This window comes from Ostrinia nubilalis, chromosome 15 (genome assembly GCF_963855985.1).
Source record: "Ostrinia nubilalis chromosome 15, ilOstNubi1.1, whole genome shotgun sequence".
NCBI classification, from domain to species: Eukaryota; Metazoa; Arthropoda; class Insecta; order Lepidoptera; family Crambidae; genus Ostrinia; species Ostrinia nubilalis.
The window spans coordinates 12,822,298-12,838,646 of record NC_087102.1 but is presented as its reverse complement, the minus strand read 5'-3'; the positions used below and the strand labels follow the sequence as shown (position 1 = coordinate 12,838,646).

The window sequence follows — 16,349 nt, the reverse complement described above, 5'->3', positions numbered from 1 at the left end:
CAGCTACGAGGCTATGAGTTCCTTATACCGTCAGTACCATAGCTGCTTGATGCTAATTGCTACTTAAAGTTTTTATTTTACCAGTCTGCGTCAGGAGGGTTATTATTTGCTCAGTTGTACCCCAACTTATTTTATTTGTATTGATACAGTTTAATCAACTGGAAGTATGTTATGCATACCTACCACCGTCATCATCATAAAGCATCAGGCCTAAGATGCGCGCATCGACAATGACATGATATGATAAGACAATTTTCGATCACGTAGATAATTTTATCATTTTCCCTAACATGGGACCATCGATAGAAAAGTCTATCGACCGCTATCGCGTGATAACCGAATTGTTGCCATATTAAGAAAAAATTGCGTTATTATGTTGGCCAACCTTGAAATATTTTAGCTCATTCGTTCAATCTCGTTCATTTCTGCTACTAATTCGGCTAAAAACACATATCTTAAAGCAGTGAGAACGTCATTAAAAAAAAGTTATGTCAATTTTGTTGACATTACATGACTGCTTGATTGTATTTGTTTGTGTTTTTAAAATTGTATTTTTATGTTTCCAGTCTTATTTTTAATATTTCTAAAGTACGGAAAATATCAAACGAAGAGATAACCAAGTTAAAGAAAAACAATGAAGAATTCCTAATCATACCGATAGTATTAAAGAATGAAGTCTTCAAAATTAACAGAATAACCGAACTCCACTACCTACCCCATAATGCGAGGTTTGCAGTAATTATTCAACTTACATGAAGCAGTCAGAAAGTTTATTGAGATTTGAGAAATAAAGTTACACTCATAAGTAGCAAAGTAAGTACCTAAAGTCTAAAATATTATTAGCTATACTCCGCAGATCTTGATTTTCATAAGTAACAGCACCGGAGAAAAGGAAAAATATCTTTATTCCTACAAATAAGCTTTCACCTTCTTTCCTATATTTATTTCACATAGTTCTTTCACCGTGTAATAATACTGTGATCAATATTTTGTATGTAAACTTAAAATACAAATAGGATTAAGTAAATGTTTCTATTTATGAACTGTTTATGTAATTGTAATATTTATAATTGTGTTTAAATAATATTCTTTCTTTTTTCAGACTGGATGAAGAAGTGTGGGATTATGAGTGATTATTTCATTCTAAAGCAGACATAATCAAGTCTTGCTCACTATCATGAAAATTTACAATAACAATCAGCAAGAAAAACTTCAAGGGTACTGGCTAGGCTAACTAATTCATGGAATTCTGTTTGTATTTGAAATTATAAATAGCTATTGTAAAACAAAAGTTTTCCAAATAAAGATTTTGTAAATAATGGTTGAATTATTTTGAAATTACACTGCAATAATGAATTTATTGCCTGCGTCCAGCGCCTTTCTGCTACCATTATGATGTCGTCGGTCCACCTTGTGGGTGGACGTCCCACGCTGCGTATTCCAGTACCCGGCCTCCACCCCAGAACCTTGCTGCCCCATCGGGCAACATGGAAAGCATTGGGGGAGGCCTAAGTTCAGCAGTGGACGTCCTATGGCTGAGATGATGATGAATTTATTATAATGGAATAAATTGTACAAGATTATCATCCTGTCACATTAAAGCCCTTAAAAAAGACCACATGGAGGAATTAGATTGATAGTAATGTGGAATGTATGTATGGTATCACCATCAAGTTATAAAATTAGTAAAATTCATTTATTCTCATTGTTATTATAGCAAGTTTGATTACACATCCCACCCAATGCTAATTTCTGACAATGACCTTGCCACTGTTTGATGTAGACACAAGAAGCTCGGTCACCACATTCCGCCCCATTTTCAATAATTTTACAAGATTATGTACAGATGACAGTAGGTACTTAAATCAAGCTAAACACTGTGGGGTATCTCACGACATTTGCAACTTAATATGTATTGTCTGATGTACTGTTGACTGCCTACCTAAGTAGGTAAGTAATGGTTATTTTACAAGGTAGGTAATGTAATAATTAATATGTGGGTGGGACTGTGGGAGCACTAAGATTTTGCAGCTAGCGATTATAAACTGTCGCAAGATTCGCCTCACACTGATAAACTCTTGAACTAGAACTCAATCTCCACCTAGAAGTAAAAGTATCACAAAGGTGCTAGATTCCTTTCTTTGAATTTTACTAGCCTCAAATTAGTCGTAAAATGTCATTTACCATTATAAATGATAAATAAATAGAGTTAAAGTAGCTTGCAAAAAAGTTAATCTCCTATCGTCTTGCTATCGTGGGCAAGGATCGAGGACGATAAAAACACCACATCCTATCCTATCGTGATGTCAAAATATGATATAGTTAGCGCTTCATGTTAGGGCTTGCCAGGTTTATCACAAAAAAAAAAACAAATCTATCACTATCACATTTTGACAGATGACATGATAATTTTCGGGGTGCCATGTTAGCGCCGGTAGATAAAACGATATAGTGACGTCAAAATCGATATAACGCCGCGATAGCAGTTTATCACGGCGCGCATCTTAGCCCTGCAGGATTTATTAAAATACAAAGTACATTCGCCTCGTTTTTATTGAACAAACAAATATATTTTTAACAAAAAAAAGTTCTGACTTAGTTTACATTAATACTCTTAACTGCGAGCCTCACACTCCCCATCGCGTGACTTCTTCTTGCCGGCGCATCTTAACAGGCATTCATTGTTGTAAGTCACACCATCGGAACCGCACACTGGGCTCAAATTCCTCGTACACGAGCATGAGCTGCCGGGACTGCCGTCATTTTCATCTTTACAAAAGCCTGAGTAAGCGACGCTCAATCTAGAGTTGTGCTGAGTCGCGCAGTTGAGCCAGCAGTCGTTGTCGTAAGTGATGCCGTCCGAACCACAAACCGGCTTGTGATCGCTCTCACACTTACATTCAGGCTGGTTGACCACAGAACAAGCGCCATGGTGAGCAATACTCAGCCTTGAGTTGTCCGCAGTTGCGCAATTGAGTAGACAGTCATTGTTATACGTGGTTCCATCCGAACCACACACAGGGCTAAGGTTTTCTGGGCAAGTACATTCAGGTTGGTTGTTGACGATGTTCACGTCGGTTTTGCAAGGACCTGAATACGCGATACTCAGTTTTGAATTTTTCACGGTTGCGCAATTCAGCAGGCAGTCGTTGTCGTAAGAGACCCCGTCGGAACCGCACACTGGGCTAAGATTTTCTGGGCAAGTACATTCAGGTTGGTTGTGCACGATGTTCACGTCGGTTTTGCAAAGACCTGAGTACGCGATACTCAGTCTTGAATTTTTCACGGTTGCGCAATTCAGCAGGCAGTCGTTGTCGTAAGAGACCCCGTCGGAACCGCACACTGGGCTTGGGTTATCTGGGCAGATACACGGTGGTTGGTTGTCGACGATGTTCACTTCGGTTTTGCAAGGACCTGAATGCGCGATACCCAGTCTTGAGTTGTTCACGGTCGCGCAATTGAGCAGACAATCGTTGTCGTAAGTGTTTCCGTCGGAGCCACACACTGGGCTTAGGACATCTGGGCAGATACACGGTGGTTGGTTGTCGACGACGTGTACGCTGCTGCCTTCGCAAGGACCGATGCAAGTGTCCGGTTGTGCCACCAAGACGCTTTCGCACGCACCGTCGTGGGAAACTTTGACTGAGCTGCATCCAGCTTGGCAGCTGCTCGAGTAAGTCTTGCCGTCTACGCCGCAAACTGGTTGGTATATTAACGTGCAAATGCAGCCCGCGCCCGGCAGTTGGTCTGGACAACGTCCCTCGGAAGCTTTTGTGAGTTCAGCGTTCGTTTCCTGAGCGCATTTGAGCAAACACTCGTTGTTGTAGGTCTCGCCGTCGCTCCCACACACGGGACGCAAGTTTCTTGTGCAGGTGCACAGAGGCGAGGAAGTCGCTGTGCTCGCGAGCGCCGCTATCACCAAAATCCCTGTAAGAATAAAATCGTTTAATTTTGGTATTGTTTACGTCGCGTAGGATCATAGGATCTAATTGTCACCACGCGCGGCGATAAGTGTTAAGTCACGCGAGAATTGACTCGGCCTTGTTTCCCTGTAATTATTACAATTAAGTAGCCCAAGAGTTAGGGAATTTGAGCAAACACGTCGCTTATTAAACAAAATAATTTGATGTCCGTCCTACTTGTTCAATCTTTGACTTTGATTGCATACAGAGGTAGTAAGTATTATTATAATAAGGTCTTTAGGTGCATAGCAACTCGCGTTACTTAAAATTCATGGAATGAACGTTTCCAAGCTTTGAGAAGGTCAAACATCCTTCTTATGTTTGTTGTCAAAACATCTAACTTGCCTTGTTGCCGGCATGTTTACATGATAATTATTTACTAAAGTTTCCTTAGGCACCTTGACATTTAATTAGTACTTCTTAAAAATCTGGTTACATAAAGCATTGTTATATTTTGTATAGCCCATTAATAACATCTGTATTTTTTATAAAAATCATTGAGATCAAATGAATCCCCTTATTCATAAAAATGAAAACAGGTAAATTTAAACTCACCGAACTTTGACACCATCTTGTTAAAAAAATATTATCTATAAAATTATTATTTGTATACTAATTATTGCTCAAACGAACCGGTCGACTGCGTGTCTCTGAATGAAGCTTAGAATTGGCTGTAGTCAATTTATATTTAACACGATCGGTGGACGGTTGAGGCCGCTAAGTTTGTTTTGTGATTCCCCGAGCTGTGCGTCAGAAAAACTCCTGGTTCCGCGTAACATTAAGCTATACTTAAGTCACACTTGGGTGACGAAAACAGCTTTTAAAAATAGTCATTAAGTACTCAAATGATAGCTTATTATTAGAGAGGACATTGACTTTTGAATTAGCTACAATGTTTTTGCGGAAGCGCGCGTGTCAATTCGTGATGCTAAGGCATGACCGAATCTAACTGTTTGTATCGAACTGATACAGTCGACACAATCCAAACTGGGTGGATTTTAGACTTAACTAAACTTACGGGGTATAGGGTAGCCTTGCTTAATCGTCTAGGATCTTCCAGCATAGGTGGTGTTTTATACTTAACCCTTTGCAAGGCTTTTGCCATAGAATTTTGGACCATTAAGGTCCAAAAAATTTTTGAATTTAATTCCAATACAAAAGCAATGAAATCAAAGCAACAACGAGTTTTCTGTGACCGTTAAAGAGAACCCTGGTTTAACGATCTGACGCCATCTATTCTTAAAGCGACATGAAGGTTGTCTAGAGAAAAAACCCATGCGCCTAGCCCTTTGCTTACCTTCTGATATGAATCAAACTATTGACAATGTTGAGATCTTTATTTCCATAGGCAATTAGGTACCCAACAACCAAGGTAAATAAATAAGATTGAAACAACCTACATAAAGGCACCTATGTAAGTAATCTGAAACGTCACGCTCAAAACTACATAAATATATTAAATAGATACTTATTACGACATTTGCGACCAATCACTGACTTGAGTATATGAGGGGAACGTTGAATCAAGTTTTGTGTGTCCTTTTAGAAAACGTACCTACATTCATGCTTACAGGCACAAACATCTATTGTTTCGAATCGAATCAGTTGCTTGTGAGAAGTTAAACATAAAAAGTACTTTCAAGGTAAATTGTGGCATCTTTAGTCATTGTGATTAAATATATTTTGCAACAAAAATGTGTAAGTTATGTAATCTAACGTGCTGTCGACTGTACACGCGGAGAGCTTCGTGCGGGTACTTGTGCTATTTATCTATTCTGTGGTACAGGACGTGAAGCAGCAGGAAGCAAAAATGTCGGTTACAGATTAATTAATTAAAATGATAGTTTACTTCTTAGTTACTACTTCCTCCCCTTTTCTTGTAGGTATATTAATAATACTTATTACATATCTTAATTATTATTCATTTACATGGAAATACGGTTCCCATTTTGATTTTTGAAAATTTGACAATGAGGAGAATACGCGTAAAAATAAAATCCCCGAATTTGGACGCATATTGCAATCAAGCGCATCGCCGGGCGATGATGGCCTACTAAGACTTGATTTTTTTATTACAACAAATGAAACCGCGCCGCGCCCGGAGCCCGGACACTCCCCAGATCTCCTGGACCTCTATACTAGGACAAGTCCGGAGATACCCGGACGGATGGTTACCCTACATGGAAAGTACGCAAGTCTCGTGTTCAATGGAAATAGAGTGAGATTTATTTGCGAAGCATAATATTTGTTCATTACGATGAAAACAAGTCTAGCATGGGTTTGTTTTAACTAAAACTGTTCGTCATATTCAAGATGATGCTTAGTATTTTAAGCCGTCATTTTCCTGAAACGTAACTAAATTAGCAAGAAATAAATGAAACCGGTACGTAACGTTCAGGGAATAGTTTATTTATTACATTGTCTATAATTTCCATTTAAGGCTTGGTATTTCTGCTAAAGTAGGTATTTCGCGCTGTCAAAATCTGCGCGCGCAATACTTCGCCGAAGACAGCGCGCCAAAGAGCTCTCGCGGCTACACAGTATAGAAATACGCAGTTTAGAAATACGCAGTTGGTTAGGTTAGGTTGACTTCCTTCCGTTCAAGCGTCACACTCATAGCACTTTCTAATACAAATCATATCCAAGTAATACAAATTAAAACAACTTTCAAAATTTTTGGGACTATATTTTAGAATCGAATAAATATAGAATATAACTGCCAAAGTAAACACGGTTCAAAGAGGCGTGGCGTCACCCGACCTTCCGGAAGTTCCGCGCCGGCTAAAAGAATTTCAAGATTACGTCACCCGACCTATCGGTAGATCCTCTGGAGCTTGAGCGATTGGAAAAACATTTTATGATCAGTTACTCGTAGTAGCGATTATTTAGAGCTTGGATAATAATAATAAATTATAGTTGTTGCAATTCACAAAGCTTTGCATGTAGTTAATTACATTAATCAGTACACGCATCAATTTTGTTCAGTCTTTTTGTTTATTAATAAATAAAAATATCATACTAAAATTGCATACATATTTGTTTGTATTGGTCTGGGTGTTTTCTTTCCATAATTTATGTATAACGTATGTACGGGGCTCTGTATCGAAAATCACTATGAGCAATGAGCATCACACACGGTTACCTGGAGTGCATTACCGCAGCAAAATTTTTATAAATGTTGTGCTTTAGAGAGTCGAGAGTATAGCAGATAATTAGTCCTTTGTTTGTTTGTTTTGTGATGTCCCAGATCTCGTAAATGGCTCAACGCAGAAGTTTGAAAAAAATACCAATGATAGACCTTAATATTTCCAAATTAGTTCAAATATTAGTCATTGATTTGAATGATAAACCCCAGTGTAATTAAAAGATTTCAGAAAATCAGATAAAACGGATTTGTGAGTAAACCAGTACTCTTACAATCGAATAAAAAGGTGTAGCATGTACCCTTGGTACACCTTTATAACCACAGTATGTTTTTGGCTAAAATATTCTTCTATCTTGCAGTTTAGACTTTTATTACAGACCTCAGACAGTATTTTTGGAAAACTTTTACGCATGGTGGAGGAAGGGACGCTCTAGAGACTCAAGTCTAGAAGGAGTCACATGAACTCCAAGTTTTAAATCCGCTGACATCTGCTGCATCTGCCATCTTTTTGGCTAGAAGATTCGTCTATCTTGCAGCTTAGACCTTTAGCTACAGACCTTAGTATTTTTGAAACATTCTTACGCATGGTGGAGGAAGAGACGCTCTAGAGCAGTGGTTCTTAACCGGTGGTCCGCGGACCACTGGTGGTCCCTGGAGGCATTCCAAGTGGTCCACGATGTGCACTTGCACACCTTGGTCAAAACCACTTTTAACTGATTTTTGCAGTCAAACTGGTTTTGACCGATTATGAGGTGGTCCCTGACAAGACAGAAATTTGGTAAAATGGTCCCTCATGACTTAAAGGTTAAGAACCACTGCTCTTGAGACTCAAAACTACAAGGATACACATGAACTCCAGTTTTAAATCCGTTGATATCTGCTGCATCTGCCATGTTTTTGGCTATAAGATTCTTCTATCTTACGGCTTAGACCTTTAGCTACAGACCTTAGACAGTATTTTTGTGAAAATTCTTACGCATGGTGGAGGAAGGGACGCTCTAGACACTCAAGTCTACAAGGAGTCTCATGAACTCCAGTTTTAAATCCGTTGACATCTGCTGCATCTGCCATCTTTTTGGCTAGAAGATTCTTCTATCTTGCAGCTTTGACCTTTAGCTACAGACCTTAGACAGTATTTTTGAAACATTCTTACGCATGGTGGAGGAAGGGACGCTCTAGAGACTCAAGTCTACAAGGAGTCATATGAACTCCAGTTTTAAATCCGTTGACATCTGCTGCATCTGCCATCTCTTTGGCTAGAAGATTCTTCTATCTTACAGCTTAGACCTTTAGCTACAGACCTTAGACAGTATTTTTTATTATTTATTTGTGTCAGTGTGCTCTTCTAAAGAGTGTAAGACGATTGTATGTAGGTACTATTAAAATGTAATTTTAACTCATTGGTTTTGTCTCATATTTGAGGAATGTACTATGTATCATGAGTAGAGTCTTTGTTTAAAAGGATGCGAACGATTTAAATTTCAATAGGTAGACAAAATTGATAATTCTTAATTATCAAAAATTTAAGCTTTCTCCAGTAACACTGATATTATTATACTGTGACTCATCAAAGTCATCATTGTCAAAAATATTGACAAATCGCGAACTGTCACGGCCAAAAAACTGACACGCGTCCGTCCTCCGTAAGCGCCACCGCGCGACTGATTGAGATTGTCCAAGCCGTCATGGACGATTTTTTTCACATTTTTTAACATAGTAACTAAATAAGACGCAATATAAAAATTTCATCCGTTAAAAGCCCTCAAGTTATTTCTGAACTTTAGTTTAGTAAAAGATTTAGAATCTCAAATAGCTTATTTTAAAAATAAAACCATAAATAGAAAACGAATATAGGTAACTTTGGGAATTTATTCTATCGAGTCAACTTCATCAAATCGTGTTTCCATCCGTTAATAGCCCTAGAAAATATCCTCAACTATGCCCAATAAAAATCTTAGCCTTTAATTTTACTGTTTAGTACCTCAAAAATGAAAAATGAAAACCTCATTTTCGCCATTTTCTCTGCTACCCGGCCTTAAACGTACTGACGGCAATATTGTTTATGATCAGTAATGATAAGGGAACAAAATGTGATAATTGTTTTGTTTATAGGTAACGGGAATGTTTTACAATAATTAAAATCACCATTCTCTATTTTCTGCTGAATTTACGCCATGAGGAATTATTTGAGGTTCGTGGTTCCATGATTCGACGACCTCTAGGCTTCTTTTTCAGGGGGACCAGACCATTTCTGGGGGGGCGTGCCACCCCGGCTGTACATATAGGTACGCGAATGTCAGGATGCATTCTGGATATGTGTAGTAGGGCAAGGAGGAGATTGGTAAGGCCAAAGTTCTCCAGCAGTGGACAGCATTTTGTTCAAAATTGGTAGTATCATAATGACTATTTTAGAGTCTTTTAAATTGGCTTTAACACAGGTTCGATCCCTAGTTGCCTCAGTAAAAAGAAACAATTATATTAAGCTACTACAATATGTTGCTATGTAGTAAAAAGGGACATGTAATATTTATTTTCCTGTTAAGAACAATATTTACTTACTTAAAACTTGATTGACAAGGTCAAGTCATTAACTGCCATCCTAACAATGATAAATCAGAAGATCATAAGTGAATGCGAATGCTAATATGATAAGTAAAAGATAATTTTACAACTTGATATTTACTTAACTAGTAATCAAAAAATATCTGATAAACTTTTATATTTTATGTGGTCACCAACATAGCTTTTTTTTTATGGGACAAGAGGTAAACGAGACGGTACCTACCTTCAATGGTTTGTACATTATGGCCAGTAATCCAGTATCAAGTAAAAAAATTTCAAGGTGATTAGAAAATATTCAAGCAGTGATCTAATTAATTAAAAAACATTTTCCCTCACGCTGAGAAAATTTGAAGTGATGACGGTGCACTGGATTTGTTTCATTTGCCTACACTCGTGCATTTTCACAAACACTTATAATACACACTAATAAATAAATATTCGATTACAAAAAAACTACTAAACATTTTAAACATTACAAAACTTTCCCGCCATGAAGTCCGCCATTTTTTTTCCTGTTTGAATTTTTTTTTAAACTAGTACCTACTAAGATATCCAAACCATAATGCCTAGTAAATTGTAAAAAAAATTAATAACTATGTGTATTTAATATTAATCAGCCATTCCAATTCATTTTATTAAATTAATAAATCAGATCCAGAAGTCGTTTCATAATTTATTTTACTGCGAAAAGTTCAAGGTTATGCATCCCGTTCTCGCATCCAGCTGATTTCCGTGTTCCCTTGGTTTGGTTTGGACTTTGACATTTTGACGTTTCATTTTATCAACAGCCGTTCAAGATCGAGCGAAACTTGTACGACAAGTTTGGAAAGTTACTCGTTGTCTCTTGTGTACCGCCCGATTTAATCAAATAATAGCAAAATGTCTGACAAAAGTAGCCCAGCAAAATATTTCCTAAGCGGTGGTTTTGGCGGTGTCTGTACAGTTTTAGCGGGACACCCAATGGACACAATAAAAGTGAGATTGCAAACGATGCCCGTCCCAAAGCCAGGTGAAGTCGCTTTATATGGTGGAACCTGGGACTGTTTCAAGAAAACAATCCAGAAAGAGGGTTTCAAAGGCCTCTACAAGGGTATGTCTGCGCCACTTACCGGAGTAGCCCCAATATTCGCGATTAGTTTCTTAGGATTCGGCCTTGGCAAAAAACTCGTACAAACGAAAGACGACCAGCCACTCTCCAAGCCACAGCTCTTCGCCGCTGGTGCTTTTTCTGGGATCTTCACTACGTCTATTATGGCTCCTGGTGAAAGAATAAAATGCCTGTTACAGATCCAACAGGGAGGTAATGTGCCTCAGAAGTACAATGGCATGGTTGACTGCGCTCGCCAGCTGTACGCAGAGGGCGGCATGAAGAGTATTTACAAGGGCAGTGTGGCCACGATACTCCGTGACGTGCCCGCTAGTGGAATGTACTTTATGACCTACGAATGGGTGAAAGAGGTGCTTGTGCCGGAAGATGCTAGTGCTAAAACCAAAGTGATGGCTACTATAGTGGCCGGTGGTTGTGCAGGTATAGCCAACTGGCTTGTTGCCATGCCGGCTGATGTTTTGAAGAGTAGGTTACAAACGGCACCTGAAGGTACCTATCCGAACGGAATGAGGGATGTGTTCAAGCAGCTGATGGAAAGGGAAGGTCCCCGAGCCCTGTACAAGGGTGTCACTCCTGTGATGATCAGAGCTTTCCCGGCCAACGCAGCTTGTTTCATGGGCTTTGAGGTTGCCGTAAAGTTCCTTGATTGGGTAGCACCCAATCTTTGATAACATTTATTTACTTGTAAGAGTATAGGTATTCAAATGTATATTTTCAATAAATTTAAGTATTAACCTAGATAAAGAGAAATGAGTTTATATAGTATCCATTGTGTAATAGTGTATACTTGTTTATAATGTTGTTACCTCTGCTTAGATTTTATTTTACATGACAATATTAGTGGTTGTGTAAACAATAGTTTTGAAATGTCACACAAGTTTATTATATCAAAATCACAATTTTCTATGTTTTATAATTTATACCACTAATGTTAATGATTCTCAAATCTAGAGAATTGTTATTGTATTATGGATGGTAAGGTTGTAAGAGATTGGCAGGTTGACACTTGTAAATAAAGTTTTATTTTCATTACATATTATGTGTTTTTTTTACCAAATGTTTTGTACAACAATATTGAAGTTATGTACTTCCTACTTTCATGAGAGGACACTTATTAATTAATCCAGTTTTGTAAAAATATTTCATTTATTACTTGATTTATATTGCAAACATACATAATTACACACACATTCATTAAAAAAGTATAAATCCTGGTGATTTCTGTTCTGCTTCAAGCTCAGCTGGAAGATTTTAAAAACTGGAAGGTTTCAACTAAAAATCTAATTCAGATAAAATTGCCGCCTGAAATTGATTTCCATTCTTCTATTAGATTCATGATCTCTTGCTAATGCTTTTCTATTCTTTTGCCTAACAGATTCAGAAGTTTTCTCTGTCTTTTCTACCTTATTTGTCTTCTTTCCATGTCCAAGACCTTTCCTGTCTTGTTTCAGCACTGTTTTGATTGGGTACTTCTTTCCAGACCCATCTGGTCCCAGCCCAGACTCCTTGTCCCATCCAACCTTCAACATTATTTGATATCCCCTATTAGATTCAGGAATCACATAATTTGTTGGCATCTTTTTACCTTTACTTAAATTTATATTATGTATTGTTGAAGATAAATGATAATCTTTGTTTCTTACTTTAATATTACACAGATCGCAGAAGAAATCTTCTATTCGAACATCATCATTATGATGTGAAGTCTGTTCTTTATTTTTTACTTCTTTTTCTCTTTGTGTTTGTGTATGACTCAATAGAATATCAGCTAGAATGTAGTTTTTGTTCTTAATGACTAAGCTTTGTGCAGAGTTCCCAGCCTTATCCCTCACTGATGTGTTGCAACTTCGTTTAAGTAGTTCTTTAACCGAATCTATGCTGTTGGCTTGGCAAGCTATCATGAGGAGACTCCAACCGTAGTCATCTAGTTTGTTTATTTTATCTGGATCGTTATCTAAAGCTGCTTTCAATGTGTCAATATCATCATTTTGCACTGATATGAACAAATCCTTATCAGATATTTCTTGGTCTACTACAAGTTTTTTTCGTTTTACTGGCTTAGTAACGTTATTGATATTTATTTATTTATTTATTTATTTATTTATATAAGGCACACACACACACACACACACACATATCGTCGCTATCACACACAACTGGATCTTTAACGTGTTTTACCTCATTAATGTATATTTTCCTGGCTTCTTCTCCACTTATACGAGTCTGTGCAAATGAATTTGTCGAGCCACTAACTTCACCCGACGAGGAAGGCTTGACAAAGTTACTGTAAATATTTCTGGACATTTTTACTGACAGAAAAATGTACTCTTGTTGAATTCAAATGTAAAATTTTATTATTTATTTTCAATACAGTTTTTCACAACTCGCACACAGCACAGCAGCACAACCTCTAATCCATATCAATCCTTATCTGCGAGCACAACACACACACAACAGCTGATTTTGACGTTTACGTCTGACACTGACAGTGACGTTAACGTACTTCTTCTTCTTTTTTGATGATGTTGGCAATACACGTCGAGGTCGACTTGATTTGTGCCATTTTCAAGTATTTATGTGATACGAGCAATACGAGTTAATAAATGAGATCAAGTAATGATATAATGAAGGATGATAGATGACCCCTTCCCACCCGTTGAGTCTCAGTAAAGTTGTGGTGCTTTACTGAGACCTCCTATGGACAACTTGAGAGAACCAGAAGAATCACGATGCACTGTTTTGCTTCACTTGCCCACACTCATGCACGTTCACGAACACTCAATGGTTAATAATCCACCATTATTACACATTAATAGTCGCCCACACACGAATTTGAGGAAATAAAACAAAACCGCTAACATGACGCTTCAGATTCCCGCCAAGAAGTCGTTAACGTACTTGACGCAACACAGCCTAGTGTATGGAAAGATATAATGGTGTATACAGCCTACTTTTAATGAAATGCACAGTGTAGTGTGTACTTAAATATGTACTTAGCGTATGAAAAAATTAAAACATACATTTCTTAGAAAACAATTTAATATTTCATTAATTACGAATTTTAATTCAACTATCTATAAAATTGCATAAATTTGACCCTAGTCCTACTCCTTAGGTGCGTTTTCTGTCGTCCTCCTGTACCCTGAGCACGAATAACTCTTGTAATCCTTATCAGTCTTAGCGGCTGTTTTGTTGTTCATACAAAATAAACGATTATAATGCTCTAGCAAGAACGATAAGTTGCAAAGTAAGTACCTATTAAGCTTTATTATTACGCTAGGCACTGAATACATACTGTTGCGCTAGTGAATAACTAGGTGTCTAATGAGAACTCCAAAAAATACAATTACATCTTATAATATTGGTCAAAATTCATTCAAGTTATAGACAAAGTTCACATTCACACACAATAAATACTATGATATTTAACTAATATCGCACAAAAAATAATACACATTTTAAACAAATCTTAGCTGTCTTAGCATGGTTCTCTGTAAGCTATAGCCAAACGAGGATTAGTCAAAGCAGCGCACTTCAATAAGCAGGGATTGTCGTATGTGACGCCATCGGTTCCGCATACGTACTCAATCTGATAGGTGCATGTACACCATGGCTGGAGGAAATCAAACAATTTTGACACACAAGGACCATTGTAAAGCTTTTTCAAATCTGGATTGGTTTTTGCTGCGCACTCCAATAGACAAGGGTTATTGTAGGTCCGCCCGTCATTGCCGCAGACTTCACGGATCTCCTTGGTACAAGGGCAGCTCTGCTGGTTCTGAATTGATCTCTTTATTCTTGAATTCTGTTTACACTTTCCTTCGTGAAGGTTTTTCAGGTGCGGATTTGTTTTGGCTGCGCATTTCAACAGACAGGGGTTGTGGTACGTCTGTCCATCACTGCCGCACACATACCGGAACTCCCTGGTGCAAGGGCAGCCCAATTGGTTCTGATTCTGAATCGACCTTTTTATTATCTTATTATCTTTACACATTCCGTCGTGCAGTTTCTTCAGGTGCGGATTTGTTTTGGCTGCGCATTTTAAGAGACAGGGGTTGTGGTACGTCTGTCCATCACTGCCGCACACATAGCGTAGCTCCCTGGTGCAAGGGCAGCCCAATTGGGTCTGATTCTGAATCGATCTTTTTATTATCTTATTCTCTTTACACACTCCGTCGTGCAGTTTCTTCAGGTGCGGATTTGTTTTGGCTGCGCATTTTAACAGACAGGGGTTGTGGTACGTCTGTCCATCACTGCCACACACATAGCGGAGCTCCCTGGTGCAAGGGCAGCCCAATTTGTTTTGATTCTGAATCGATCTTTTTATTTTCTTATTCTCTTTACACACTCCGTCGTGCAGTTTCTTCAAATGCGGATTTGCTATAGCTGCGCATTTTAAAAGACAGGGGTTATGGTACGTCTGCCCATCACTGCCGCATACATACCGGAGCTCCCTGGTGCAAGGGCAGCCCAATTGGTTCTGATTCTGAATCGATCTTTTTATTATCTTATTATCTTTACACATTCCGTCGTGCAGTTTCTTCAGGTGCGGATTTGTTTTGGCTGCGCATTTTAACAGACAGGGGTTGTGGTACGTCTGTCCATCACTGCCGCACACATACCGGAGCTCCCTGGTGCAAGAGCAGCCCAATTGGGTCTGATTCTGAATAGACCTTTTTATTATCTTATTCTCTTTACACACTCCGTCGTACAGTTTCTTCAGGTGCGGATTTGTTTTAGCTGCGCATTTTAAGAGACAGGGGTTGTGGTACGTCTGTCCATCACTGCCGCACACATACCGGAGCTCCCTGGTGCAAGGGCAGCCCAATTGGGTCTGATTCTGAATCGACCTTTTTATTATCTTATTCTCTTTACACATTCCGTCGTTCAGTTTCTTCAGGTGCGGATTTGTTTTGGCTGCGCATTTTAAGAGACAGGGGTTGTGGTACGTCTGTCCATCACTGCCGCACACATACCGGAGCTCCCTGGTGCAAGGGCAGCCCAACTGGTTCTGAATCGATCTCTTTATTCTAGAATTGCACTCGCCTTCGTGTCGAAGAGTTAGGCGGGAATCGGAGGCCTGTTCACAGCGGAAGGTGCAGATGTTGCTGTACGTGATGCCATCGGAGCCACAAACGGGTCGTCGGTTCTTCGGACAAGCGCATGGTGACTGGGCCGTAGCGCATGTCAACACTACAGCCAGGAAGATCACGGCTTCTGCAAGCATTATTTAAGTTCTTAGGTCAATTCAATGCATATGAACGTCACAGTAAAGTATTTGAGAAGAATCGAGTTCCAATAAACCGTTAGTCTTAAGACATTGAGAGCATCACCAACACTGATAAACTGACTGGCGGTTAAAAAGTCAGAGCTATGATTCTAATTGAGTAATTAACAATGCTTAATTACACTTAGGCTGTCACAAATTAGCATTGAATTTAAAAGCATAATTGAAGTTAATACCTCTAATAACCATGATGCAATTTTTGTCGCAAGTTTTTAACCAATTTTTTCCTCTATTTCCTATTCTGTACTCAACACTATCTGAACTAAATACAAAATGTAAGCGAAT

The 16,349-nt window shown here is 38.5% G+C and overlaps 3 protein-coding genes and 1 long non-coding RNA gene across 4 annotated transcripts; 2 read left to right on the top strand and 2 right to left on the bottom strand.

The window, feature by feature from the left end:
- Positions 1-213: 213 nt before the first annotated feature.
- Positions 214-1,319, top strand: LOC135078978 (uncharacterized). The gene is made up of 2 exons (XR_010258700.1): positions 214-813; positions 1,103-1,319. It is a non-coding gene; the product is annotated as an uncharacterized LOC135078978 (long non-coding RNA).
- A 1,216-nt stretch (positions 1,320-2,535) lies between these two features.
- Positions 2,536-4,623, bottom strand: LOC135078977 (serine protease inhibitor dipetalogastin-like). The gene is made up of 2 exons (XM_063973584.1): positions 4,518-4,623; positions 2,536-3,927 (listed from the first exon to the last, which is right to left on the bottom strand). The coding sequence occupies exons 1-2, from the start codon at positions 4,531-4,533 to the stop codon at positions 2,615-2,617; spliced, it is 1,329 nt and encodes a 442-aa protein (XP_063829654.1). The 5' UTR covers positions 4,534-4,623; the 3' UTR covers positions 2,536-2,614.
- Positions 4,624-10,422: 5,799 nt separating this feature from the next.
- Positions 10,423-11,811, top strand: LOC135078974 (congested-like trachea protein). Its single transcript, XM_063973582.1, has one exon. It carries the CDS (start codon positions 10,549-10,551, stop codon positions 11,443-11,445), a length of 897 nt encoding a protein of 298 aa, XP_063829652.1. The 5' UTR covers positions 10,423-10,548; the 3' UTR covers positions 11,446-11,811.
- Positions 11,812-11,904: 93 nt separating this feature from the next.
- Positions 11,905-14,245, bottom strand: LOC135078975 (G patch domain and ankyrin repeat-containing protein 1 homolog). Its single transcript, XM_063973583.1, has 2 exons — positions 12,932-14,245; positions 11,905-12,834 (listed from the first exon to the last, which is right to left on the bottom strand). The coding sequence occupies exons 1-2, from the start codon at positions 13,079-13,081 to the stop codon at positions 12,058-12,060; spliced, it is 927 nt and encodes a 308-aa protein (XP_063829653.1). The 5' UTR covers positions 13,082-14,245; the 3' UTR covers positions 11,905-12,057.
- Between the last annotated feature and the right edge of the window lie 2,104 nt (positions 14,246-16,349).

Coding starts and splice junctions, on each gene's coding strand:
- LOC135078975 (XM_063973583.1), bottom strand. CDS start 13,081: ATGTCCAGAAATATTTACAGTAACTTTGTCAAGCCTTCCTCGTCGGGT. Junction 12,835..12,931: donor AACACGTTAAAGATCCAGTT/GTGTGTGATAGC, acceptor AACGTTACTAAG/CCAGTAAAACGAAAAAAACT.
- LOC135078974 (XM_063973582.1), top strand. CDS start 10,549: ATGTCTGACAAAAGTAGCCCAGCAAAATATTTCCTAAGCGGTGGTTTT.